The sequence below is a fragment of the Channa argus genome, chromosome 6, assembly GCF_033026475.1.
Source record: "Channa argus isolate prfri chromosome 6, Channa argus male v1.0, whole genome shotgun sequence".
Classification (NCBI taxonomy): domain Eukaryota; kingdom Metazoa; phylum Chordata; class Actinopteri; order Anabantiformes; family Channidae; genus Channa; species Channa argus.
In genome coordinates this window covers 22,563,102-22,588,641 of record NC_090202.1, presented here as the reverse complement: position 1 = coordinate 22,588,641, position 25,540 = coordinate 22,563,102, and the positions used below count along the sequence as shown (strand labels likewise).

The 25,540-nt window shown below is 35.3% G+C and overlaps 6 protein-coding genes across 6 annotated transcripts; all 6 read left to right on the top strand.

Moving 5' to 3' along the window:
• Positions 1–1,507: 1,507 nt before the first annotated feature.
• Positions 1,508–2,443, top strand: LOC137129264 (olfactory receptor 5AR1-like). Its single transcript, XM_067508212.1, has one exon. The coding sequence runs from the start codon at positions 1,508–1,510 to the stop codon at positions 2,441–2,443; it is 936 nt and encodes a 311-aa protein (XP_067364313.1).
• Positions 2,444–7,322: 4,879 nt separating this feature from the next.
• LOC137129263 (olfactory receptor 10G4-like) lies at positions 7,323–8,249 on the top strand. Its single transcript, XM_067508211.1, has one exon. The coding sequence runs from the start codon at positions 7,323–7,325 to the stop codon at positions 8,247–8,249; it is 927 nt and encodes a 308-aa protein (XP_067364312.1).
• Positions 8,250–11,328: 3,079 nt separating this feature from the next.
• On the top strand, positions 11,329–12,261 carry LOC137129262 (olfactory receptor 10G4-like). The gene has a single exon (XM_067508210.1). The coding sequence runs from the start codon at positions 11,329–11,331 to the stop codon at positions 12,259–12,261; it is 933 nt and encodes a 310-aa protein (XP_067364311.1).
• Positions 12,262–14,450: 2,189 nt separating this feature from the next.
• Positions 14,451–15,386, top strand: LOC137129260 (olfactory receptor 10G4-like). Its single transcript, XM_067508206.1, has one exon. The coding sequence runs from the start codon at positions 14,451–14,453 to the stop codon at positions 15,384–15,386; it is 936 nt and encodes a 311-aa protein (XP_067364307.1).
• A 5,195-nt stretch (positions 15,387–20,581) lies between these two features.
• Positions 20,582–21,514, top strand: LOC137129258 (olfactory receptor 10G4-like). The gene has a single exon (XM_067508202.1). The coding sequence runs from the start codon at positions 20,582–20,584 to the stop codon at positions 21,512–21,514; it is 933 nt and encodes a 310-aa protein (XP_067364303.1).
• A 2,643-nt stretch (positions 21,515–24,157) lies between these two features.
• Positions 24,158–25,093, top strand: LOC137129257 (olfactory receptor 4D11-like). Its single transcript, XM_067508201.1, has one exon. It carries the CDS (start codon positions 24,158–24,160, stop codon positions 25,091–25,093), a length of 936 nt encoding a protein of 311 aa, XP_067364302.1.
• The last annotated feature ends 447 nt before the right edge of the window (positions 25,094–25,540 follow it).

Genomic DNA, 25,540 nt, shown 5'->3' with positions numbered 1-25,540 from the left:
TGTGATGAGAGCATATATAACATACAGTAGAATATGATCAATATATATATACACAGTGCCTTGCGAAAGTATTCGGCCCCCTTGAATGTTGCGACCTTTTGCCACATTTCAGGCTTCAAACATAAAGATATGAAACTGTAATTTTTTGTACAAACATTTTGTACAAATTTAGATTACATATTATGCTGATGCAAAAATGGGGCAGCTGTATATATATGTGTGTATATATATATATATATATATATATATATGTATGTATATATATATATATATATATAGCTATATATATATATATAGTCATATATATATAGCTATACAGCATTTTATATACACACACACACACACACAGAACTGTAACAGCAGACTGAATAAAATTGACTGCATATTAAATAAACTAACTCAAAACTAGCGAACGAGTAAAGGAAAAATAAACAGAAAATGCTCCCTAGGATGTAAATGGTAGGATTACAAATATAATATAATATAATATAAAACGCTCACTGCAAAATGTAAGAGATATACTAACAAAAACACAATATCGAGGCACTAACACAACAAGGTACTAAGTAATAAACTCCATGACTAACTAACATATTCCATGGCAAACAAAGCTGGTGGAAGAGAATAGGAAGAGGCAAGGACAGAGAATATGAGGAGACACACTAGCAACAAACACTAGAGCTCAAAGTGTTACCAGCATGAAAACATAAATAAATACATAAATAACTAATGTTGATAAAAGGAAAAAAAGACCCAACTTCTGACATATAGTGACAACCAGGAACTTCTTAATTTAACAATTTGTGGGTTAAAGAACGAAAGACAAAAAAAGCACCAAAATAACGCAGACAGAGGAAAATAAAGGTAAAATGACTTTTCTTTTTGTACAAATTTTGTACAAAAATGTTGTACAAATTTAGATTACATATTATGCTGATGCAAACATGGGGCAGCGATATATATATATATATATATATATATATATATAGCATACATACACACACACACACACACACACACACACACACACACACACACACACACACACACATATATATATATATATATATATATATATATATATATATATATATATATATATATATATATATATATATATATATATATATATATATATATATAATGTCCCTATATGTCCCCACCCAACCCAGTTGGTCTGCCCTCTGCAGCAGACATAGCCTGCATGTACAGGATTTCTGACATAACATAGTATTCATTGGATTGAGCTAACTAGTAGTTTGAGCTCCTAGCTCAAACTACCCGGGGTCAACATCTAATGTGATTGGACAATGAGCCTGTCCAATGAAGTGTTGCTACATAGTAAGACTTATAACCACACACCCTAGAATCTGTCCAGCAAACAATGTTGCTGTTGCAGAGAAAACTGTTTTATTGTAGTTAATTTTTATGTTATAATTTAGAATAGAATGAACTCTTTCTTCAATTGTTTGGATCTACTTACTTTTAAATCTATGTTTTCCAAACTATGTCTTCACAGAATACTTCAATTAAAGTAACCGAATTTATTATAAGTGGTTTGGACACAAGTGAAAGGCCTTTGGTAGTTGGTGTGGTAATACTGCTTGTCTTTATTCTATCTGTAACAGCCAATATCTTTAATATTCTTGTCATTATTTACGACAAAAAATTGCACAAACCAATGTATCTTCTGATTTGTAATCTTGCTTTTGTTGATATAATATACACCTCCAGTACTTGTCCAACACTAATTAGGATTCTAATTGCTGGTGTTAAAAGTATATCATATGCGCCGTGCCAAGTTCATATGTTTGCTTTCCACTTAGGAGAGGTGATGGAGATGCTGATCTTAGCAGTTATGGCATTTGATCGATTGCTTGCTGTTGGTCGACCTTTTCAATACAACAGTTATTTGACAAATAAACATACTTTTTTCGTTACATTTATCCTGTGGATAGTTGGTTGTGGTTTTGTGGCTGTTTTACCTGCAATTGTGATTCCCCTCCCTCACTGCTCTACAGTGCTGAAATATGCTTTCTGTAGCTTTCCTTCTATAATCCGAACTACTTGTATTGACCCTAACTACTACTTCAATCTGGTTGCAATCATATCTTTTTTTTTTATATTTTTCACTTTTATTTTCATTTGCCTTTCCTATGTTGGAATCATATTGTTTGTGAAATTATCCTCAAACAATGACAAAAAAAAAATGGGCAGCACTTGTTTCAGCCACTTGATTTCAGTCACATGTTATTACTGTCCAACATTTATCATCATAATCTTGACCAGGTTAGGTTTGGTTTTAACTCTTGAGGCTCGCAATGGTTTGGTAATTGGGTCTATCCTTGTTCCATCTGTTGTAAATCCTTTTGTGTACTGTCTTAGGACAAAAGAAATCAAAAGTAGAATTACTAGTCTATACAAAAATGTTAAGGAATCTTAGTAAATTCTTATGAAATACAAGTTTGATTCCTTGGCCTCTTATTCTATCGTGTATGCTTTTAAAAGAAATGTGATTAAATAATATATCAGTCTATAAATCTTCTAAACTGTTTATTCTGTCCAGAATTGTGAAGGAGAGAAGCCTTTTTTAAGCTGTGTCGAAAATAGGAAACACTGAATAAGACATGTTAGTAATTTGTGAAAAAACACATTCACCATGGTTTTTCATGGTTTTCCCTTGTACCAGCAAATTTACAGCTATTTTAATCTGCATGTGTTTGGACTGTGTGAGTACTGTGCTTTGTAACTGTTTATATGTCATTAACTAATTATACTATCTCTGTAGATGTTTGCAAAAGTACATAGGAAATGTGTGTCAAAAATGTTTCTCCCAATTGCGCCTGATATTGTAGTAAAAAAAATCCAAGGTGTAAAATATTTAGTGAAAAGACCTTAATCTTTAATTTATTATAATATATAATATATTCGTACTTGAACCAGTCTGCAAGCATTACTTGAGTTTTATATGTTCGACATCATGTCATAAGATTATTAAATTAAAGATTTAATAGTCTAAGTGTACTGATTTTATTGTTATTAAATACCAGAACTGAAATTAGTAAATTTAGAAATTAAATAAAAAATTACCTATTATGTTTTTTTTCTGTCATGTTTTTTTATTAATTGTCTTGGTAATTTCAAACAATATTTTGATGTTTTCTTTTAAGATTAAAGATTTAGTTAAAAGTTCCAAAAACTTAATTCAGCCCAAAGGGAACTTGTTTTACCTTGTTAAAGCTGCTCTCTGCTCCTAAAAAAGAAATCAAACATTTTTTGTAATTGTTGCACAGTGTTTATATCTTGACACAAAGAAACATGGGCTGTGTCTGAAATTACCCCTACTCCCTATATAAGATCAGAAAAGATAAACCTTTATTTGTCCCAAAGCAGCAGTAAATGTTGCTAATAATAAGAAGAATGTTTTTACAAAATGAAAAAAGGTATTTAAAAAATGTACAGAAATAAAACTACAAAACTACAATTGTACAATCATGGAAGGAGCTGCTCAGAGATGTCATTGTGCCATATAGGGATTGTTCTCCACCAAGGATGATAGCTGGGCTAACATCCTCCTTTCCCTAGGACAGAGTCAAAAAAGGTCTTCATTAGTGCTCCTTGGACTCCAAAAGACCTTTGCCTTCAGCAGAAAGAGTCTGCTCTCTGCTTTTCCATAAAGTGCATCTCAGTTTTCTGTCCAGTCTAGTTTGTTGTTTAGGTGAACACCCAGGTATTAGTTAGATTCCACTCTCTCAATGTCCTTTCCCTGGACGATCACCGCTAATGGTGAAGAGTATCTGTGTCTCCCAGTTCCTGCCACTGAAAAATATTCCCACAGCATGATGCTGCCACCACCATGCTTTACTGTAGGGATGGTATTGGCTCTAGACATGTTATTTGGCATTCAGGCCAAAGAGATCAATCTCTGTTTCATCAGACCAGAGAATTTTCTTTCTTATGGTCTGAGAGTCTTTCAGGCGGGGCTGTCATGTGCCTTTTACTGAGGAGTGGTTTCCGTCCGGCCACTCTACAGGCCTGATTAGTGGAGTGCTGCAGAGATGGTAATTCTTCTGGAAAGTTCTCCTCCCTCCACAGAGAAACCATTGGGTTCTTGGTCATCTCCCTGACTAAGACCCTTCTCTCTCAATCGCTCAATTTTGCCGGCCAGCCCGCTCTACGAAGTGTCCTGGTGTTTCCAAACTTCTTCCATTTACAGATGATAGAGCTCACTGTGCCCATTGGGAACTTCAATGCTGCAGAAATGTTTCTATACCCTTCCCCAGATCTGTGCCTCGATACAATCCCATCTTGGAAGTCCACAGACAATTTTTTGGACTTCCTGGCTTGGTTTGTTCTCTGACATACACTGTTAACTGTGGGGCTATAGATAGAAAGGGGTATGCTTTTCCAAATGTTAAATTAATTGAACTTTACTCATTCCGAGTGTGTGTTTATAATCCATTACACCATACACATCCATTTAACCTAAGTAAATATAACCTAATGTGGACTAATGTATCTACACTTACTTAAACATCTGTGATTAAATATTGGATGTCAGATTTTTTTAATAATTTCACCTTGCCACAGTGAGCCTAATTTGTTAGTGGGAGGCTTAGTCAACTGAGCTACAGTTTTTTTTTTTTGTATCTATATGGACATGGCACTTTAGTATGATCATACTAGACTCATACAGTAGCACTACGTTTGCAAAAAAGGATATTAAATTAAAGCAATAGATATTTTATCCGGCCTTGGGACCAGGGTGGCCCTTGGTGGCTGGGCGGGGCCACGTGATGGGGTGGTATTCTAGCTAAATACAGTTTTTTATAACCATAAACTAGTTTGTTGGCACTGTATCCTAACTTGAAAAAGACTATTTATTGTTATAATTGCTGTAACACTAACATATGGAAAGACTCTAGGTTAGCTATCTAGAGAATCAACTCATAAACATAAACAAAATAAACAATGGGTATTTTTTTTTAACCTTTTTAAAATATCTTTGTGACCCACTATCATCACTTAAAGCTGAACCTTCACTTTTTCAAAAGCCTATTGTACCAAGGCCCCAGCTGGTCTTAGTCCAAACATGTAACTGCCATGTGCTTCTGAACATACATTTTTTTGCTTAACCTTGCTCTTTTGGATTTATTACCATGTACAGGCTCCTGTCGGCTTGCTGTAAAACATAATTATTTTAAATTCTAAGCATTTTATTAGTTACGTATGGAGACGCTAGCCACAGTTAGCATGCTTTGCAGACAACCAGGTAGCATGTCAAACGCTAAGCTAACTTTGGGTCGTTATGGTAGAGTTACACAAGTTGAAACAAATAGAACACAACACCTGTTTTTTTATCAAGCAAATTAAAAACCTACCATTGTGTGGTAAGTTTAGAACAAGTTACAAGCCAAGTACAGCTCTTCAATCTCCTGTTATACAGCTAAGATAGATGCCTCTAGCTACATTAGAAGAACATGACTTGTTTTAGAAATTTTGAAATTATTCTACTGTTTTTAAAAATCCTGTTAACGTCTCAATTGTGCAGCAGGAGCTTCTGCCCCATAAAATTCATAATTTTACAGATCACTTCAACTCAAGCAGCCAAATAGGCCTAAATCTAGAGAGAGGGGAGATTGGCTGTTTATAAAAATGGATTTAGAGAAAGAAGGACCATGATGCCAGCTCTTTAAAAATCCCAAACTAAAATCTTTCACATAAGTATTCAGATTATTTGCTGTAGTAGCTATAATACAGTTAGATGCATGCTTTTTGCTTTCTTTATTTTAAGAATTTAGAACATGACAGCAGTTCAGCTGTAGCACATTGATCTGATAAGTTTTCAAAGGCAGAGAAAAGTGTATAGAAGCACTCACAATAAAAACTGAATGTGAGGACAAAGCCAAACCCTGAAATCCAAGGAACTCTGTGACTTCTACAATAGCATTGTGTGGTGGGAGACAGACAGGGTATAAAGCCATTTCTAGAAACCTTTTTGTATTTGTTCCCAGTACCGTGGAACAAGAAGCTAACTAGCTAACTCCAGTCCCTTATCCAATGTGATTGGACAATGAGCCTGTCCAATAAAATGCTACTATATGGTAAAACTTATAGCCACACACCGTAGAATCGCTCTATTAAACCATATTGTTGTTGCTGTGAAAGCTGCTTGAGCTTAGCTGAATAGTTTTCTTCACAGCTGCTTATGACTGGGAATGATTTACAATATACTGAATTGTCTTTCGCTTAAAGAAAGGGATTGTCATCTTATTTTTGTATTTTTAAATCAATATTTTCCTAGCTATATCGTCATATAATACTATAATACTATAATACGTCAAAGTAACAGAATTTAGTATAAGTGGTTTAGACACAACTGAAAGGCCTTTGGTATTTGGTGCAGTTATACTGCTTATCTGTGGTATCTGTTCTAGCCAATATCCCAAATATTTTTGTTATTATTTATGAAAAAGACTTGCACAAACCAATGTATCTTATGATTTGTAACCTTGCTATTGTTGATATAATCTACACCTCCAGTTCCAGTCCAACAATGATCAGAGTTCTAATTGCTGGTGTTAAAACTATATCATATGCGCTGTGCTTAATTCAAATGTTTGCTTTCCACTTAGGAGAGGTGATGGAGATGCTTGTCTTAACAGTTATGGCATTTGATCGATTGCTTGATAGTTTCTAGGACCAAAGAAAGGCATCCTAATATCTGTTTCTGTACTGCAGTTGTCTGACATACATTTACAATTTTTTATTTTTTTATTTTGTCCTTTTCTGCTTATCCCGTGAGTTCAGGGTCACCACAGCAGATCAATGTCTGCATGTTGATTAGGCACAGTATTTACACCAGATGCCCTTCCTGACGCAACCCTCCCCAATTTCTACCGGGCTTGGACCGTACCAGGGATCGAATCACTCACCCTGTGGTCCGTGGACGACTGCCTTTACCAACTGAGCTACATTTATAGTACTGATTCTAATTCAGATTCTGGAAAAAGGGTTTAGGTAACTTCCTATAGCTCAAAACACTTGAGGGCAACATCCAATAGGATTGGATAATGAGCTGATCCAGTTAACAGTTACTGTTCTAGTGATCCTTATAACCCTGCATCCTAGAAGCTGTACGGTAAACCCCATTGTTGTTGTGGTGTAAGCCGATTGACTGGGCTCAGAATTTTATTTGTAAGTCTTAACAGCTGGATATGACAGATAAGGATTTACACTATTGTGAATGATCTTTTTCTTTGAAAGTTTTTCCATCTATTTCTCTTTTTGCTTTGGCATTTTAAAATTTATATTTTTAAAACATGACTTCGAACAACACTTCAATCAAAATAACAGAATTCATCATAAGTGGCTTTGATTCAGTTAATATGCCTGTGGCAGTTGGTGTGGTTATATTGATTGTGTATGTTGTATGTTGTTTAGCCAATATCATAAACATTCTGTTTATTGTTTATGACAAGAAATTGCACAAACCAATGTATCTTCTGATTTGCAACCTTGCTGTGGTTGATATACTGTACACCTCCAGTGCCAGTCCAACAATGATTAGGACTCTAGTTGCTGGTGTTAAAACCATATCCTATGTGCCCTGCTTAATTCAAATGTTTGCTTTCAACTTCGGAGCAATAAAGGAGACGTTGGCTCTGTCAGTTATGGCATTTGATCGATTGCTTGCTATTAGTTGTCCTTTTCAGTACCACAGTTATTTAACAAATGGCCGGACTCTCGTCCTGATATTTATCTTGTGGGTAGTTGGCTGTTGTTTAACAGCTGTATTTCCTGCAACTGTGATTCCTCTCCCTCACTGCTATTCAGTGCTGAAATATGCTTTCTGTGACTATCCTGCATTAATACGAACCACTTGTGCTGACCATGAATACTATTTCAATATGATTGCAATCATAATATTTATTATTTTATTTGTGACTTTTAGTTTTATTTGCCTGTCCTATTTTGGGATCATATTTTTTGTAAAAGTATCCTCAAGTAGTGACAAAAAGAAGATGAGCAGCACTTGTTTGAGTCACTTAATTGTTGTAACATGTTATTACTTTCCAGTATTTGTCCTTTCTATCTTGACTAGATTAGGTGTGGTATTAAGTCTTCAGGAACGTAATGGCTTAATCGTCGGGTTGTTCCTTGGCCCACCCCTTGTAAACCCTTTTGTTTACTGTCTTAGAACAAAAGAAATTAAATATAAAATCTTGAAGCTTTTTACAAAATGTTGAAGCATTTTAATAGATTTTTTGAACTGTGAAATAACATTCTTTTAAATGTAGTATCCTTAAAGAAGTATATCCAACAATAATAAGAAAATATATATGTTTATAGATGCATTTGTTAAACTGTCCAGAGTTGGATGGAACAAAAATTAACATAGTAACAGTATGTTCATATAGTAGCAATGTAAAGTGACTGACTGTGCCAATAACAATATGATTTATAGAGCCAATTTTAACTGGAAAGGGAGCAAACACTGAGTCGGTCAGAAATGTTGGTGTATTGTTATACTATTCTTGTAGGTGTTCACTAAGCATACAATGCCATTTAAATAGCTTTGAAATTTAAGTGGCCGAAATAGAAGAGCTGAAACAACAAGTTTGATATTTGGTCTATATGTGATAAACTAAACAAGTTTAGTGTTTGCAACAAATAGATGCATGTTTCAGAAACATCTCAGCATATCACATGTGCAAAAAATGTTTTGTCAATCAACCAAAAATTAATCGTGACTAGTTTGATAACCATGTATTTTATATGGTGTGTGAGGATAAGTTGCTTTCCTTTGTCAGAGATAATAGTAATGACTAAAGTAATCACTTTCAGACTGGCTGAGTATGTGTCATCTAACATTTCAAAGTAAATTAGCGGGACTTTGTTGCTATCAGTGTTGCTTTATGTTGTAGGAGTCTGCCCTTCTGATGTTAGTAAGGTATATAAGCCAGAGCAGGAGACAAATACGCACAGCCAACCACTAAGTGTACTTCAATAATAACAGGTCCAAATGAAACCACCTATATACTTTATATCTCAACATCAGAGACATCAGGTATAAATCAGTGTTAGTGCATTTGCTTGGCTAATTAATTCTGCGTTTCCTGACCTTTTATCCAGCTTTGTTAATGGTTTATCTGCAATTTGTTTGTTTTTTTAAATGCTCTGCAGAACATATACTGCCGTAGGCTGTCACTATCACACTGTGATGTTACAACACGGGTAGTGAAAAAGCCAGAGAAAGCATTGAATGATATAGCCTAAACAGCTTCAAAATAACTATTTTTGTTGTTATCTAATTAAATGTCATTGTTATTATTAGCCCACTAAAAATCACTGGAAAGAACTAACAGTAAGTATAATAAATATAATGCAGCAAGTCACACTTTTGGCCAAATTGACCTAATACTAAGTGAAGCACACACAGGAGCAAATTAAGCTGCACTTTCTTGCTCAAGAGATGTATATTGATAATTGTATTCTTTTATATAAATGTGAAGAGAGCATATATAACATACAGGAGAATATGACCAATAATAGAATTATCAACATATATCATTACATCAAGCTATCAGTTAAGGGTTTGTATGTGTTAGTAACAAAATGGTCAATGGAAGCATGTCAGAGACAATTCTTATAGACAGATAATATGCTATGCAGACAAAGTCTGCCACCCAAAAAGCAGATGTCTGATCAGAATGTATGAAACGCACAGCAGGATCATTTCTTTCAGCTGAGCTCAACAGTCTAGCTTCCCAACATTGTTATTTGTAGCAATTTGATGATGACTAATACCTGAAGAGATGTGCAAAGCAAAGCAGATGGCAGAAGAGCAATGTTGTGGATACCTCCTGTGTTCACTTGGAATCCATCACTTCTGCCTTTAACAATTTTTTCTTGACACGTACAGATGCAGATAACATATTCAGCACATACAGGATTTCTGGCCTAAGATTTTGCATTGTAATTGAAGTAAATAACTAGTATCTCGTATGAGTTATGGTCAATAATAACTTATTGTTTATTAAGTTTGTCCAATGAAAAGTTACTGACCTGGTGATCCTGAATCACTGCTCAAGTTATTTTTTGTAAAACCTGACAACTAGATAACATATTGAACTCTTTTACATGATGTTTTTTGCATTAGATTATATTTGTGTTAACTATAACTTAACAAAATGCTTTGGTCAAAGTAACAGAATTAATTTTAAGTGGTTTTGACATAAGCATCTAGGCCCAAGAATGGCTTTATTTCTTTAGGTTAAAAAAAAAAGAAGCACAAATTAGGCTGGGGACACACACCTGAAGACTAGAAAAGACTGGTCAATTCACACATAAAGACGGTTTCCACCAATTATCACAGATTCTCTATTCTGACATAAAACCTGGGGGCAACACACTTAAATCATACAACACATTCCAAATCCCACAAGAACGGGAATTCCCACGTGTTCTTGTGCCAAAACAAATATGTTGTCAGAATCCAACACGCAGGGATCCAAGAACAGGAGCCAAGAACAGGACTGGGAGTGCAGCAGACTGTTACGCTTAGTGTGTTTTAGCAAGGACCCAAGTAAGGAGACGGCAAGAGCAGGTATAAAGAAAAGGGTATTTATTTAAAAATAAACAGGAGGGTTTAACACAACTAAAAATCACTCCACAGGTGGAGGGTAAAGAACTTACAGAACTAAAGGTAACAAAACAACAAACTAAACACATACAGGGTGCACACATACAAGACTGACACAAGGTAGGGTTCACCCAGGGACCAGACTAGACCTCAACAAGTTTTAATACACAGGTAGAGGATAACTTAACATATTATTATTCTACGGTTTTTAAAAATCCTGTTAACGTCTCAATTGTGCAACAGGAGCCTCTGCCCCATAAATTCAGAATAAAATTCCAGTTTACAGATCACTTCAACTCAAGCAGCCAAATATGCCTAAATCTAGAGAGAGGGGAGTATAGGGTACAGGCTACAAAGCCATTTCTAGAAACCTTTTTGTATTTGTTCCCAGTACCATGGAACAGGAAGCTAACTAGCTAACTCCAGTCCCTAATTCAATGTGATTGGACAATGAGCCTGTCCAATAAAATATTACTCTATGGTAAGACTTATAGCCACACACCGTAGAATCGCTCTAGTAAACCATATTGTTGTTGCTGTGAAAGCTGCTTGAGCTTAGCTGAATAGTTTTCTTCACAGCTGCTTATGACTGGGAATGATTTACAATATACTGAATTGTCTTTCGCTTAAAGAAAGGGATTGTCATCTTATTTTTGTATTTTTAAATCAATATTTTCCTAGCTATGTCTTCATATAATACTTCTCTCAAAGTAACAGAATTTATTATAAGTGGTTTAGACACAAATGAAAGGCCTTTGGTATTTGGTGCAGTTATACTGCTTATCTTTGTGGTATCTATTCTAGCCAATATCACAAATATTTTTGTTATTATTTATGACAAAGACTTGCATAAACCAATGTATCTTCTGATTTGTAACCTTGCTGTTGTTGATATAATCTACACCTCCAGTTCCAGTCCAACAATGATCAGAGTTCTAATTGCCGGTGTTAAAACTATACCCTATGCGTCGTGCTTAATTCAAATGTTTGCATTCCACTTAGGAGAGGTGATGGAGATGCTTGTCTTAACAGTTATGGCATTTGATCGATTGCTTGCTGTGGGTCGACCTTTTCAATACAACAGTTATTTGACAAATAAACATACTTTTTTCGTTACATTTATCCTGTGGATAGTTGGTTGTGGTTTTGTGGCTGTTTTACCTGCAATTGTGATTCCCCTCCCTCACTGCTCTACAGTGCTGAAATATGCTTTCTGTAACTTTCCTTCTATAATCCGAACTACTTGTATTGACCCTAACTACTACTTCAATATAGTTGCAATAATCATGTTTTTTCTTCTATTTTTCACTTTCATTTTTATTTGCCTTTCCTATGTTGGAATCATATGGTTTATGAAATTATCATCAAGTGACAAACAGAAAATGGGAAGCACTTGTTTCAGTCACTTGATTTCAGTCACGTGTTATTACTGTCCAGTGTTTATCGTCACAATCTTGACCAGGATAGGTGTGGTATTAACTCTTGAGGCTCGCAATGGTTTAGCAATTGGGTATATCCTTGGCCCATCTCTTCTAAATCCATTTGTGTACTGTCTTAGAACAAAAGAAATTAAAAATAGGATAATTAGTCTATTCAAAAACGTTATGGCATCTTAATAGATTCTTTTGAAATATAAAAGTAATTTCTTATTCTATCTTGTAGCCTTTTATAAGAATACAAGTTAAATGATAAAATATGTTTATCTTTTTATCTTACAAACTGTTTAGTCTGTCTAGAGTTTTGGAAGAAAGGAGCCTGTTTTTAGCTGTGCAAGAAACAGTAAAGGAAACATATAACAAAGGTCAGTGACCTGTCAAAAAGCACTTTCACCATGGTTTATTCCTTATACAAGCAGTGTAGAGTTTCAAGCGAACTTAAACTACATCAGTTTGAAGTGTGTGACTACCCTGCTTTGTAACTGTTTGTCATTAACCTATAATTATACTAGTTGTTTACAAAAGTACATGCAAAATGTGTACCAAAAATGTTTCTGCCAATTGGTCCTGATATTGTAGACAAAATTATCCAAGGTGCAATACTTGAGCAGGAAAATACAATATATTTAATAGCATATTCCACTGACTTATATTTTTCATAATCGTACATGAATCAGTTTGCAAGCATTGCTTGCATTTCATGTTAATGATAAATCACGTCTTAATATTATTACATTGAAAATCTCGCAGTCTAAGTGCAGTGAAATTAGTGCAAACTTGTCCAATTAGTCCAAGTTAAAGTAAATAAAATATTTTAAAGTTTGTTTGTTGTTTGTCTTCAGAATTTAAAACAAAGTGGTTTGTTAGTTTTGGATCGTTTGGTTCAAAAGAAGATAGAAATTTAAAAATATCTCTACTTGGATGTTCATTTTTTAAATGTTGACATTTCCTTTTAAGATTTGGGATTTAGTTTAGGATTCAAAGAACTTTATTATTCCCAGATAGAAATTGCTTTGCCTTGTTACAACTCCTCTCTGCTGGAAATACATAACAACACCAAGAAGAACCACAGCAACACAAAAGCAGAAAACGTCCACAATCATCAATAAAATATGAGATGAATATATGACCCTTATTTAAAATGATTGTTGTTGTTATTTATTTAGATTATTTGGCATAAAGGTGAAACCGTGTGACATTTATATCATATTATATTATAATGTATTTAATTATATTATATATATTATATTATTATATTTTCAATCTATACTTCTGGACCTCCAGTTCTTTTTTGGATTATATTTTTTGACAGCTATTGCACAATTTTAAAACCTGTGTGTCTACGCATGAACTATTAGTATTAGAGTAATGAACTGCAAAGACCAGGCAGCAAGTGGACCATTAAAAGCATATTAGCGCACATGTTTAAGTATTGGAAAAATGCTAACTAAAAAACCTAGAATTGCAGTTTGGGATGAAGTTATCAAACAGATAAAATATGTAGTGAAAATACTACAGCAAATTGTCCTGGAGACAGGATCCGGAGCTCCTGAAGAGAGGCTGCAGCCGATCCCCTTCTCAGTTGAATGGATGACGCGCTCCAGCTTCGCCGTGGCTTCAGTGTACTAGACCTTGATGGAGGACGTGAGAATGGATTTGACGATGCAAGAGTAGAAGTTCACCAACATCATCACGGGGAGGTGAAACTTCTTCAGCTGCCACAAAAAGTATAGCCTTCTTGGTGAGGTAGCTGATGATCTGCTTCCACTTGAGCTATTGGGTTGTGGTGGTGCCCAGGAAGCGAAAGGACTCAACAGAGGTCACCAGAGTGCCACAGAGGATGGTGGGGGAGAGGGGCTGGGTCTTTCCTGAAATCCACTATCATCTCCACTCTCTTGAAAGCGTTGAGCTTGTCTGTATAAAGTATAAGTCATAAAAGTAGGTAAAGTCACAAATATCAACTAACACAACATATTTTAGCTAATAAAACACAATTATGATCTTTCATGTCTTCCTTGTAAACACCCATCAAACAAACAAAATAATGGTGATAAAACTAATAATAAGAGGGTTTCAAGTAAGTGCTCAAACTAGCTAGATGCTGAACACAACATGTGTTCATTCAACATTAAATGTGATTGGACAATGAGGCTGTCCAATGACATGTTACTATATAGTAAGATTTATAGCCACACACACTTGAATCTGTTGCTGTAAAATCTGTTTGATTGATCTCTATTGAACATTCTTGTACACTTAGAGCTGGTTGGGACTTGGTTTGATTAACAATACACTGAATTGTCTTTTCCTTTAAGAAAAGTTTTGGCAGCTTTTTATTTTTGCATTTTCAAATCAATGTTTTCTTAACTATGTATTCATATAATAATTCAATCAAAGTAACAGAATTTATTGTGACTGGTTTAGACACAACTGAAAGGCCTTTAGTAGTTGGTGTGATCATGCTGCTTATCTTTGTGATATCTGTTGTTGCAAATATCGTAAATATCCTTGTAATTATTTCTGACAAGAAATTGCACAAACCAATGTACCTTTTAATTTGTAACCTTGCTGTTGTTGATATATTGTACACCTCCAGTTCCAGTCCAACAATGATTACAGTTTTAGTTGCTGGTGTTAAAACCATTTCCTATGTGCCGTGCTTAATACAGATGTTTGCTTTCCACTTAGGTTCGGTGATGGAGATGCTTGTCTTAGCAGTTATGGGTTTTGATCGATTGCTTGCTGTTGGTTGTCCTTTTCAATACCAAAGTTATTTGACAAATGCACGTACAATTGTCCTGACATATATTCTGTGGATGGTTGGCTGTGGTTTTGTGGCTGTTCTACCTGCAACTGTGATTCCTCTCCCTCACTGCTCGACAGCGCTGAAGTATGCTTTCTGTAGCTATGCTTCCTTAATTCGAACTACTTGTGTCGATCCTAACTACTATTTTAATCTGGTTGCAATAATAACGTTTTTTCTTCTATTTTTCACTTTCAATTTTATTTGCTTGTCCTACGTTGGAATAATATTGTTTGTGAAACTGTCTTCAAATATTGACAAAAAGAAAATGGGGAGCACTTGTTTCAGTCACTTGATTGTGGTCACATGTTATTACTGTCCAGTATTTATCCTTTCTCTCTTGACCAGGATAGGTGTGGTATTAACTCTTGAGGCTCGCAATGGTTTAGTAATCGGGTCTATCCTTGGTCCTTCTCTTGTAAATCCTTTTGTGTACTGTCTTAGGACAAACGAAATTAAAAATAAGATCATTAGTTTGTTCAAAAATGTTGAGGCATCTTAGTAGTTTCTTATAAATGTACTCTAAATGTTGGATCCCTTTATAAGTATTATGGTAATATGATAAAATACATTATTCTATTTATTCTCTCACTGTTTATGTCTCCAGAGTTCTAATAGACAGGAGTCAGCAGCCTGTCAAAAAACACACCCTGATGGTTTTTAACATTTTTGAACTGTTAAAGTAAACTGCTTTGCAAATGTTTGCTTGTCAATAAACTGAGTGTAGAAAAACAATTATATGTACGGACATGTCGATATAATAGAGGTGAAGTAAATTGATAAAATAATCCTGCACAGCTGGGCACTCACTAATTCATGTTCAAAACTGAAGCAAGAAAATACAAATCATTTAAATGCAAGTGGTATTTTTAAATTAGTTGTCTTAACTTTTGTTTTCACTTTCCAAATAATCATACATATCCCAGTCTGCTAGCATTAATGCATGTCAAATCAACAATAATAATGTAATCAACAATGTAATGTAACAATAATAATGTATGATTATTATCAAATATAAAAATGTATAGCACACAAACACACACACACACTGTGCAAGTCTTACAGCACTATTAGGTACTTTTTGTTTTAGCGACAAATTCATATACATTTATTTTACAATCTTTTCATTAGAATAAAATATAAAAAATATGTACTAAATAATACTACTACTACTATATTTTGTTAAAAGACTTTAATTGAGGCCCCCAGTTAGACATACAGGAGAAATTATTTAATGCAATGAATGCATCTATACTCGCCTTGTTTTACTTGACCCTTTACTGGAATTTACCAACCAAAAGTGTTGCACGAGAAACAAATAACCAGACTTTTTGTTGGTGAGGAAAACCTCATTTTAATGCTTAAACATTACCACTCTTTGAGAGAGAGCACTTATGGCTATAAAGTAAAAACCAACATCTCAAACCGAGATAATATGTGTTTTAAGAGAAGATTTAAAAACAGGTTAGTTGGCCTGCCTGATGTGCAACTCATTCCATGATTTTGGGGCAGCAACTGAAAAAGTGTGGTCACATCGAAGCGTCCTCTTCGTACTGGGGGCAACTAAAAGTGAGTGATCTGCTGACCTAAGAGAACATGATGGAGTATACGACAGGAAGAGGTCAGACAGATACTGTGGACAGAGACCATATAAACATTTAAAAACATAACATTTTCAAATCAATACAAAAATGAATCGGGAGCCAATTAAGTAATGCCAAGATCGGAGCAATATGTTCTTGTTTTTTAGTACCAGTTAAAAGCGAGGCAGCAGTGTTTTGGACCAGCTGTAGCTGAGCAAGTGACATCTGGCTAAGCCTAAAATGAAGTCGTTGCAGTAGAATAAGCGAGTTGTGATAAAAGCATGGATTAAAATCTCAAAGTGATGCAGAGAAATAAAATGTTTTGCTTTGGCCAGTTAAATGAAAAAAGCTGGACTTGACCACTGCACTAATCTATGTATCCGGGTTGATGTCACTATCTAGTCTTACACCCAGGTTTGTTGCTGTACCAATTTAAAGCACCACCCTGGAGGCCCACAAAGTTCTCCAAGTGAGACAGGAGCATCTGATGGTCCACTGTATCGAACGCAGCTCTAAGGTCCAACTGCACCAAAACAACACAGTGTCTGTGGCTAAAAGAACATTAAAATACAGAAGAGACTAACCTAGGCTTCTTAATCAGCGGAGTCACCACTGCATGCTTAAAACTCACAGGTACAACCCCATTTGCTAAGCTGCTATTAATAATATTTAGCGCATATGGAGCCAAAGTGGGGAAGACCTCTTTAAAAAGACAAAGTGGAATTTTTCTTGGGAGATCCAGCATTGGGAGATCACACACTTCAGCCGAGTTTTTAAGGCAGGTTGACAGAGGGACAATAAGGATAGAGTTTATGGTTTTAAATAAAACTGGAGGGTTGTCACAGTTAGATACAATATCATTAGAAAAATACTTGATTTGAACAGCTCTCACGGTTTTCTGATAAAAATGCCAACTGGCCACAGTATCCAATATGGTTTGACAGGTTGTAATAAAGAGAGTGGATACTGCCTCAACATCTGAATCAAAGCACAGGGAACCAGTTGGAGAAATTACTGGATTATGACTGAAAGCAGTGGAGAATTCGACAACAGTGGAGGAGTTAATAACCAGACAGCATTGCACTGTATGAAAAGGAAGCGGCATGTCAAAGACAAAGGCCCATTCCCATCCCCAGCTGTGCATTGCCGGTCCAAGCCCTGTAGGAAGGACATCCAGCGTAAAAACTGTGCCAAATCATTATGTTCATATAGTAGCAATGTAAAGTGACTGACTGTGCCAATAACAATATGATTTATAGAGCCAATTTTAACTGGAAAGGGAGCAAACACTGAGTCGGTCAGAAATGTTGGTGTATTGTTATACTATTCTTGTAGGTGTTCACTAAACATACAATGCCATTTAAATAGCTTTGAAATTTAAGTGGCCGAAATAGAAGAGCTGAAACAACAAGTTTGATATTTGGTCTATATGTGATAAACTAAACAAGTTTAGAGTTTGCAACAAATAGATGCATGTTTCAGAAAAATCTCAGCATATCCCATGTGCAAAAAATGTTTTGTCAATCAACCAAAAATTAATCGCTGACTAATTTGATAATCATGTATTTTATATGGTGTGTGAGGATAAGTTGCTTTCCTTTGTCAGAGATAATAGTAAAGTAATCACTTTCAGACTGGCTGAGTATGTGTCATCTAACATTTCAAAGTAAATTAGCGGGACTTTGTTGCTATCAGTGTTGCTTTATGTTGTAGGAGTCTGCCCTTCTGATGTTAGTAAGGTATATAAGCCAGAGCAGGAGACAAATACGCACAGCCAACCACTAAGTGTACTTCAATAATAACAGGTCCAAATGAAACCACCTATATACTTTATATCTCAACATCAGAGACATCAGGTATAAATCAGTGTTAGTGCATTTGCTTGGCTAATTAATTCTGCGTTTCCTGACCTTTTATCCAGCTTTGTTAATGGTTTATCTGCAATTTGTTTGTTTTTTTAAATGCTCTGCAGAACATATACTGCCGTAGGCTGTCACTATCACACTGTGATGTTACAACACGGGTAGTGAAAAAGCCAGAGAAAGCATTGAATGATATAGCCTAAACAGCTTCAAAATAACTATTTTTGTTGTTATCTAATTAAATGTCATTGTTATTATTAGCCCACTAAAAATCACTGGAAAGAACTAACAGTAAGTATAATAAATATAATGCAGCAAGTCACACTTTTGGCCAAATTGACCTAATACTAAGTGAAGCACACACAGGAGCAAATTAAGCTGCACTTTCTTGCTCAAGAGATGTATATTGATAATTGTATTCTTTTATATAAATGTGAAGAGAGCATATATAACATACAGGAGAATATGACCAATAATAGAATTATCAACATATATCATTACATCAAGCTATCAGTTAAGGGTTTGTATGTGTTAGTAACAAAATGGTCAATGGAAGCATGTCAGAGACAATTCTTATAGACAGATAATATGCTATGCAGACAAAGTCTGCCACCCAAAAAGCAGATGTCTGATCAGAATGTATGAAACGCACAGCAGGATCATTTCTTTCAGCTGAGCTCAACAGTCTAGCTTCCCAACATTGTTATTTGTAGCAATTTGATGATGACTAATACCTGAAGAGATGTGCAAAGCAAAGCAGATTGCAGAAGAGCAATGTTGTGAATACCTCCTGTGTTCACTTGGAATCCATCACTTTTGCCTTTAACAATTTTTTCTTGACACGTACAGATGCAGATAACATATTCAGCACATACAGGATTTCTGGCCTAAGATTTTGCATTGTAATTGAAGTAAATAACTAGTATCTCGTATGAGTTATGGTCAATAATAACTTATTGTTTATTAAGTTTGTCCAATGAAAAGTTACTGACCTGGTGATCCTGAATCACTGCTCAAGTTATTTTTTGTAAAACCTGACAACTAGATAACATATTGAACTCTTTTACATGATGTTTTTTGCATTAGATTATATTTGTGTTAACTATAACTTAACAAAATGCTTTGGTCAAAGTAACAGAATTAATTTTAAGTGGTTTTGACATAAGCATCTAGGCCCAAGAATGGCTTTATTTCTTTAGGTTAAAAAAAAAAGAAGCACAAATTAGGCTGGGGACACACACCTGAAGACTAGAAAAGACTGGTCAATTCACACATAAAGACGGTTTCCACCAATTATCACAGATTCTCTATTCTGACATAAAACCTGGGGGCAACACACTTAAATCATACAACACATTCCAAATCCCACAAGAACGGGAATTCCCACGTGTTCTTGTGCCAAAACAAATATGTTGTCAGAATCCAACACGCAGGGATCCAAGAACAGGAGCCAAGAACAGGACTGGGAGTGCAGCAGACTGTTACGCTTAGTGTGTTTTAGCAAGGACCCAAGTAAGGAGACGGCAAGAGCAGGTATAAAGAAAAGGGTATTTATTTAAAAATAAACAGGAGGGTTTAACACAACTAAAAATCACTCCACAGGTGGAGGGTAAAGAACTTACAGAACTAAAGGTAACAAAACAACAAACTAAACACATACAGGGTGCACACATACAAGACTGACACAAGGTAGGGTTCACCCAGGGACCAGACTAGACCTCAACAAGTTTTAATACACAGGTAGAGGATAACTTAACATATTATTATTCTACGGTTTTTAAAAATCCTGTTAACGTCTCAATTGTGCAACAGGAGCCTCTGCCCCATAAATTCAGAATAAAATTCCAGTTTACAGATCACTTCAACTCAAGCAGCCAAATATGCCTAAATCTAGAGAGAGGGGAGTATAGGGTACAGGCTACAAAGCCATTTCTAGAAACCTTTTTGTATTTGTTCCCAGTACCATGGAACAGGAAGCTAACTAGCTAACTCCAGTCCCTAATTCAATGTGATTGGACAATGAGCCTGTCCAATAAAATATTACTCTATGGTAAGACTTATAGCCACACACCTTAGAATCGCTCTAGTAAACCATATTGTTGTTGCTGTGAAAGCTGCTTGAGCTTAGCTGAATAGTTTTCTTCACAGCTGCTTATGACTGGGAATGATTTACAATATACTGAATTGTCTTTCGCTTAAAGAAAGGGATTGTCATCTTATTTTTGTATTTTTAAATCAATATTTTCCTAGCTATGTCTTCATATAATACTTCTCTCAAAGTAACAGAATTTATTATAAGTGGTTTAGACACAAATGAAAGGCCTTTGGTATTTGGTGCAGTTATACTGCTTATCTTTGTGGTATCTATTCTAGCCAATATCACAAATATTTTTGTTATTATTTATGACAAAGACTTGCATAAACCAATGTATCTTCTGATTTGTAACCTTGCTGTTGTTGATATAATCTACACCTCCAGTTCCAGTCCAACAATGATCAGAGTTCTAATTGCCGGTGTTAAAACTATACCCTATGCGTCGTGCTTAATTCAAATGTTTGCATTCCACTTAGGAGAGGTGATGGAGATGCTTGTCTTAACAGTTATGGCATTTGATCGATTGCTTGCTGTTGGTCGACCTTTTCAATACAACAGTTATTTGACAAATAAACATACTTTTTTCGTTACATTTATCCTGTGGATAGTTGGTTGTGGTTTTGTGGCTGTTTTACCTGCAATTGTGATTCCCCTCCCTCACTGCTCTACAGTGCTGAAGTATGCTTTCTGTAACTTTCCTTCTATAATCCGAACTACTTGTATTGACCCTAACTACTACTTCAATATAGTTGCAATAATCATGTTTTTTCTTCTATTTTTCACTTTCATTTTTATTTGCCTTTCCTATGTTGGAATCATATGGTTTATGAAATTATCATCAAGTGACAAACAGAAAATGGGAAGCACTTGTTTCAGTCACTTGATTTCAGTCACGTGTTATTACTGTCCAGTGTTTATCGTCACAATCTTGACCAGGATAGGTGTGGTATTAACTCTTGAGGCTCGCAATGGTTTAGCAATTGGGTATATCCTTGGCCCATCTCTTCTAAATCCATTTGTGTACTGTCTTAGAACAAAAGAAATTAAAAATAGGATAATTAGTCTATTCAAAAACGTTATGGCATCTTAATAGATTCTTTTGAAATATAAAAGTAATTTCTTATTCTATCTTGTAGCCTTTTATAAGAATACAAGTTAAATGATAAAATATGTTTATCTTTTTATCTTACAAACTGTTTAGTCTGTCTAGAGTTTTGGAAGAAAGGAGCCTGTTTTTAGCTGTGCAAGAAACAGTAAAGGAAACATATAACAAAGGTCAGTGACCTGTCAAAAAGCACTTTCACCATGGTTTATTCCTTATACAAGCAGTGTAGAGTTTCAAGCGAACTTAAACTACATCAGTTTGAAGTGTGTGACTACCCTGCTTTGTAACTGTTTGTCATTAACCTATAATTATACTAGTTGTTTACAAAAGTACATGCAAAATGTGTACCAAAAATGTTTCTGCCAATTGGTCCTGATATTGTAGACAAAATTATCCAAGGTGCCATACTTGAGCAGGAAAATACAATATATTTAATAGCATATTCCACTGACTTATATTTATTATAATCGTACATGAATCAGTTTGCAAGCATTGCTTGCATTTCATGTTAATGATAAATCACGTCTTAATATTATTACATTGAAAATCTCGCAGTCTAAGTGCAGTGAAATTAGTGCAAACTTGTCCAATTAGTCCAAGTTAAAGTAAATAAAATATTTTAAAGTTTGTTTGTTGTTTGTCTTCAGAATTTAAAACAAAGTGGTTTGTTAGTTTTGGATCGTTTGGTTCAAAAGAAGATAGAAATTTAAAAATATCTCTACTTGGATGTTCATTTTTTAAATGTTGACATTTCCTTTTAAGATTTGGGATTTAGTTTAGGATTCAAAGAACTTTATTATTCCCAGATAGAAATTGCTTTGCCTTGTTACAACTCCTCTCTGCTGGAAATACATAACAACACCAAGAAGAACCACAGCAACACAAAAGCAGAAAACGTCCACAATCATCAATAAAATATGAGATGAATATATGACCCTTATTTAAAATGATTGTTGTTGTTATTTATTTAGATTATTTGGCATAAAGGTGAAACCGTGTGACATTTATATCATATTATATTATAATGTATTTAATTATATTATATATATTATATTATTATATTTTCAATCTATACTTCTGGACCTCCAGTTCTTTTTTGGATTATATTTTTTTGACAGCTGTTGATCTTATTGCACAATTTTAAAACCTGTGTGTCTACGCATGAACTATTAGTATTAGAGTAATGAACTGCAAAGACCAGGCAGCAAGTGGACCATTAAAAGCATATTAGCGCACATGTTTAAGTATTGGAAAAATGCTAACTAAAAAACCTAGAATTGCAGTTTGGGATGAAGTCACACAGATAAAATATGTAGTGAAAATACTACAGCAAATTGTCCTGGAGACAGGATCCGGAGCTCCTGAAGAGAGGCTGCAGCCGATCCTCTTCTCAGCGGAATGGATGACGTGCTCCAGCTTCGCCGTGGCTTCAGTGTACTAGACCTGGATGGAGGACATGAGAATGGATTCGACGATGCAAGAGTAGAAGTTCACCAACATCATCACGGGGAGGTGAAACTTCTTCAGCTGACACAAAAAGTATAGCCTTCTTGGTGAGGTAGCTGATGATCTGCTTCCACTTGAGCTGTTGGGTTGTGGTGGTGCCCAGGAAGCGAAAGGACTCAACAGAGGTCACCAGAGTGCCACAGAGGATGGGGGGGGAGAGGGGCTGGGTCTTTCCTGAAATCCACTATCATCTCCACTCTCTTGAAAGCGTTGAGCTCCAGGTTGTTTATTCTGCACCATGACACCAGACGGTCCATCTCACTCCTGTAGGCTGACTTGTCTAGTTCTGAGATTAGACCAATGAAGGGGGTGTCATCTGCGAACTTCACGAGTTTGGCAGACTGTTGTCCCGACGTGCAACTGTTCCCGTGATCCTTGCCTTTTGAGCGCCTGGTATATTAGGGGTGATCCAGGTGCAGCAGTTGAGGAGGACCTGTTCTTCCCTCAGTTTTCTGTGTAAAGCCTACCCTTTCTAATCATGAAGTTGGAGGGAGTTTTTATCTTTGTTTTTTATCATTGTGGATCCTTTTCTGCTTCGATAGCAAACCTGTCACTCAGTGAAATCAAAATAGAGGTCTAATAAAACACTCCAACAGTGACAGTGTTCCATTCTCCAGCAGTCTCAGCCAATGTTAGCCAGGCCTATTTCCAGTTTTGTGGTTGTCTGTATAAAGTATAAGTCATAAAAATAGGTAAAGTCACAAATATCAACAAACATACAACATATTTTAGCTAATAAAACACAATTATGATCTTTCATGTCTTCCTTGTAAACACCCATCAAACAAACAAAATAATGGTGATAAAACTAATAATAAGAGGGTTTCAAGTAAGTGCTCAAACTAGCTAGATGCTGAACACAACATGTGTTCATTCAACATTAAATGTGATTGGACAATGAGGCTGTCCAATGACATGTTACTATATAGTAAGATTTATAGCCACACACACTTGAATCTGTTGCTGTAAAATCTGTTTGATTGATCTCTATTGAACATTCTTGTACACTGAGAGCTGGTTGGGACTTGGTTTGGTTTAACAATACACTGAATTGTCTTTTCCTTTAAGAAAAGTTTTGGCAGCTTTTTATTTTTGCATTTTCAAATCAATGTTTTCTTAACTATGTATTCATATAATAATTCAATCAAAGTAACAGAATTTATTGTGACTGGTTTAGACACAACTGAAAGGCCTTTAGTAGTTGGTGTGATCATGCTGCTTATCTTTGTGATATCTGTTGTTGCAAATATCGTAAATATCCTTGTAATTATTTCTGAGAAGAAATTGCACAAACCAATGTACCTTTTAATTTGTAACCTTGCTGTTGTTGATATATTGTACACCTCCAGTTCCAGTCCAACAATGATTACAGTTTTAGTTGCTGGTGTTAAAACCATTACCTATGTGCCGTGCTTAATACAGATGTTTGCTTTCAACTTAGGTTTGGTGATGGAGATGCTTGTCTTAGCAGTTATGGGTTTTGATCGATTGCTTGCTGTTGGTTGTCCTTTTCAATACCAAAGTTATTTGACAAATGCACGTACAATTGTCCTGACATATATTCTATGGATGGTTGGCTGTGGTTTTGTGGCTGTTCTACCTGCAACTGTGATTCCTCTCCCTCACTGCTCGACAGAGTTGAAGTATGCTTTCTGTAGCTATGCTTCCTTAATTCGAACTACTTGTGTCGATCCTAACTACTATTTTAATCTGGTTGCAATAATAACGTTTTTTCTTCTATTTTTCACTTTCATTTTTATTTGCTTGTCCTACGTTGGGATAATATTGTTTGTGAAACTGTCTTCAAATATTGACAAAAAGAAAATGGGGAGCACTTGTTTCAGTCACTTGATTGTGGTCACATGTTATTACTGTCCAGTATTTATCCTTTCTCTCTTGACCAGGATAGGTGTGGTATTAACTCTTGAGGCTCGCAATGGTTTAGTAATCGGGTCTATCCTTGGTCCTTCTCTTGTAAATCCTTTTGTGTACTGTCTTAGGACAAACGAAATTAAAAATAAGATCATTAGTTTGTTCAAAAATGTTGAGGCATCTTAGTAGTTTCTTATAAATGTACTCTAAATGTTGGATCCCTTTATAAGTATTATGGTAATATGATAAAATACATTATTCTATTTATTCTCTCACTGTTTATGTCTCCAGAGTTCTAATAGACAGGAGTCAGCAGCCTGTCAAAAAACACACCCTGATGGTAAACTGCTTTGCAAATGTTTGCTTGTCAATAAACTGAGTGTAGAAAAACAATTATATGTACGGACATGTCCATATAATAGAGGTGAAGTAAATTGATAAAATAATCCTGCACAGCTGGGCACTCACTAATTCATGTTCAAAACTGAAGCAGGAAAATACAAATCATTTAAATGCAAGTGGTATTTTTAAATTAGTTGTCTTAACTTTTGTTTTCACTTTCCAAATAATCATACATATCCCAGTCTGCTAGCATTAATGCATGTCAAATCAACAATAATAATGTAATCAACA

What these genes read in the sequence shown, in the direction of transcription:
- LOC137129262 (XM_067508210.1), top strand. Translation starts at nt 11,329, where the DNA reads ATGTCTTCATATAATACTTCTCTCAAAGTAACAGAATTTATTATAAGT.
- LOC137129260 (XM_067508206.1), top strand. Translation starts at nt 14,451, where the DNA reads ATGTATTCATATAATAATTCAATCAAAGTAACAGAATTTATTGTGACT.
- LOC137129264 (XM_067508212.1), top strand. Translation starts at nt 1,508, where the DNA reads ATGTCTTCACAGAATACTTCAATTAAAGTAACCGAATTTATTATAAGT.
- LOC137129258 (XM_067508202.1), top strand. Translation starts at nt 20,582, where the DNA reads ATGTCTTCATATAATACTTCTCTCAAAGTAACAGAATTTATTATAAGT.
- LOC137129263 (XM_067508211.1), top strand. Translation starts at nt 7,323, where the DNA reads ATGACTTCGAACAACACTTCAATCAAAATAACAGAATTCATCATAAGT.
- LOC137129257 (XM_067508201.1), top strand. Translation starts at nt 24,158, where the DNA reads ATGTATTCATATAATAATTCAATCAAAGTAACAGAATTTATTGTGACT.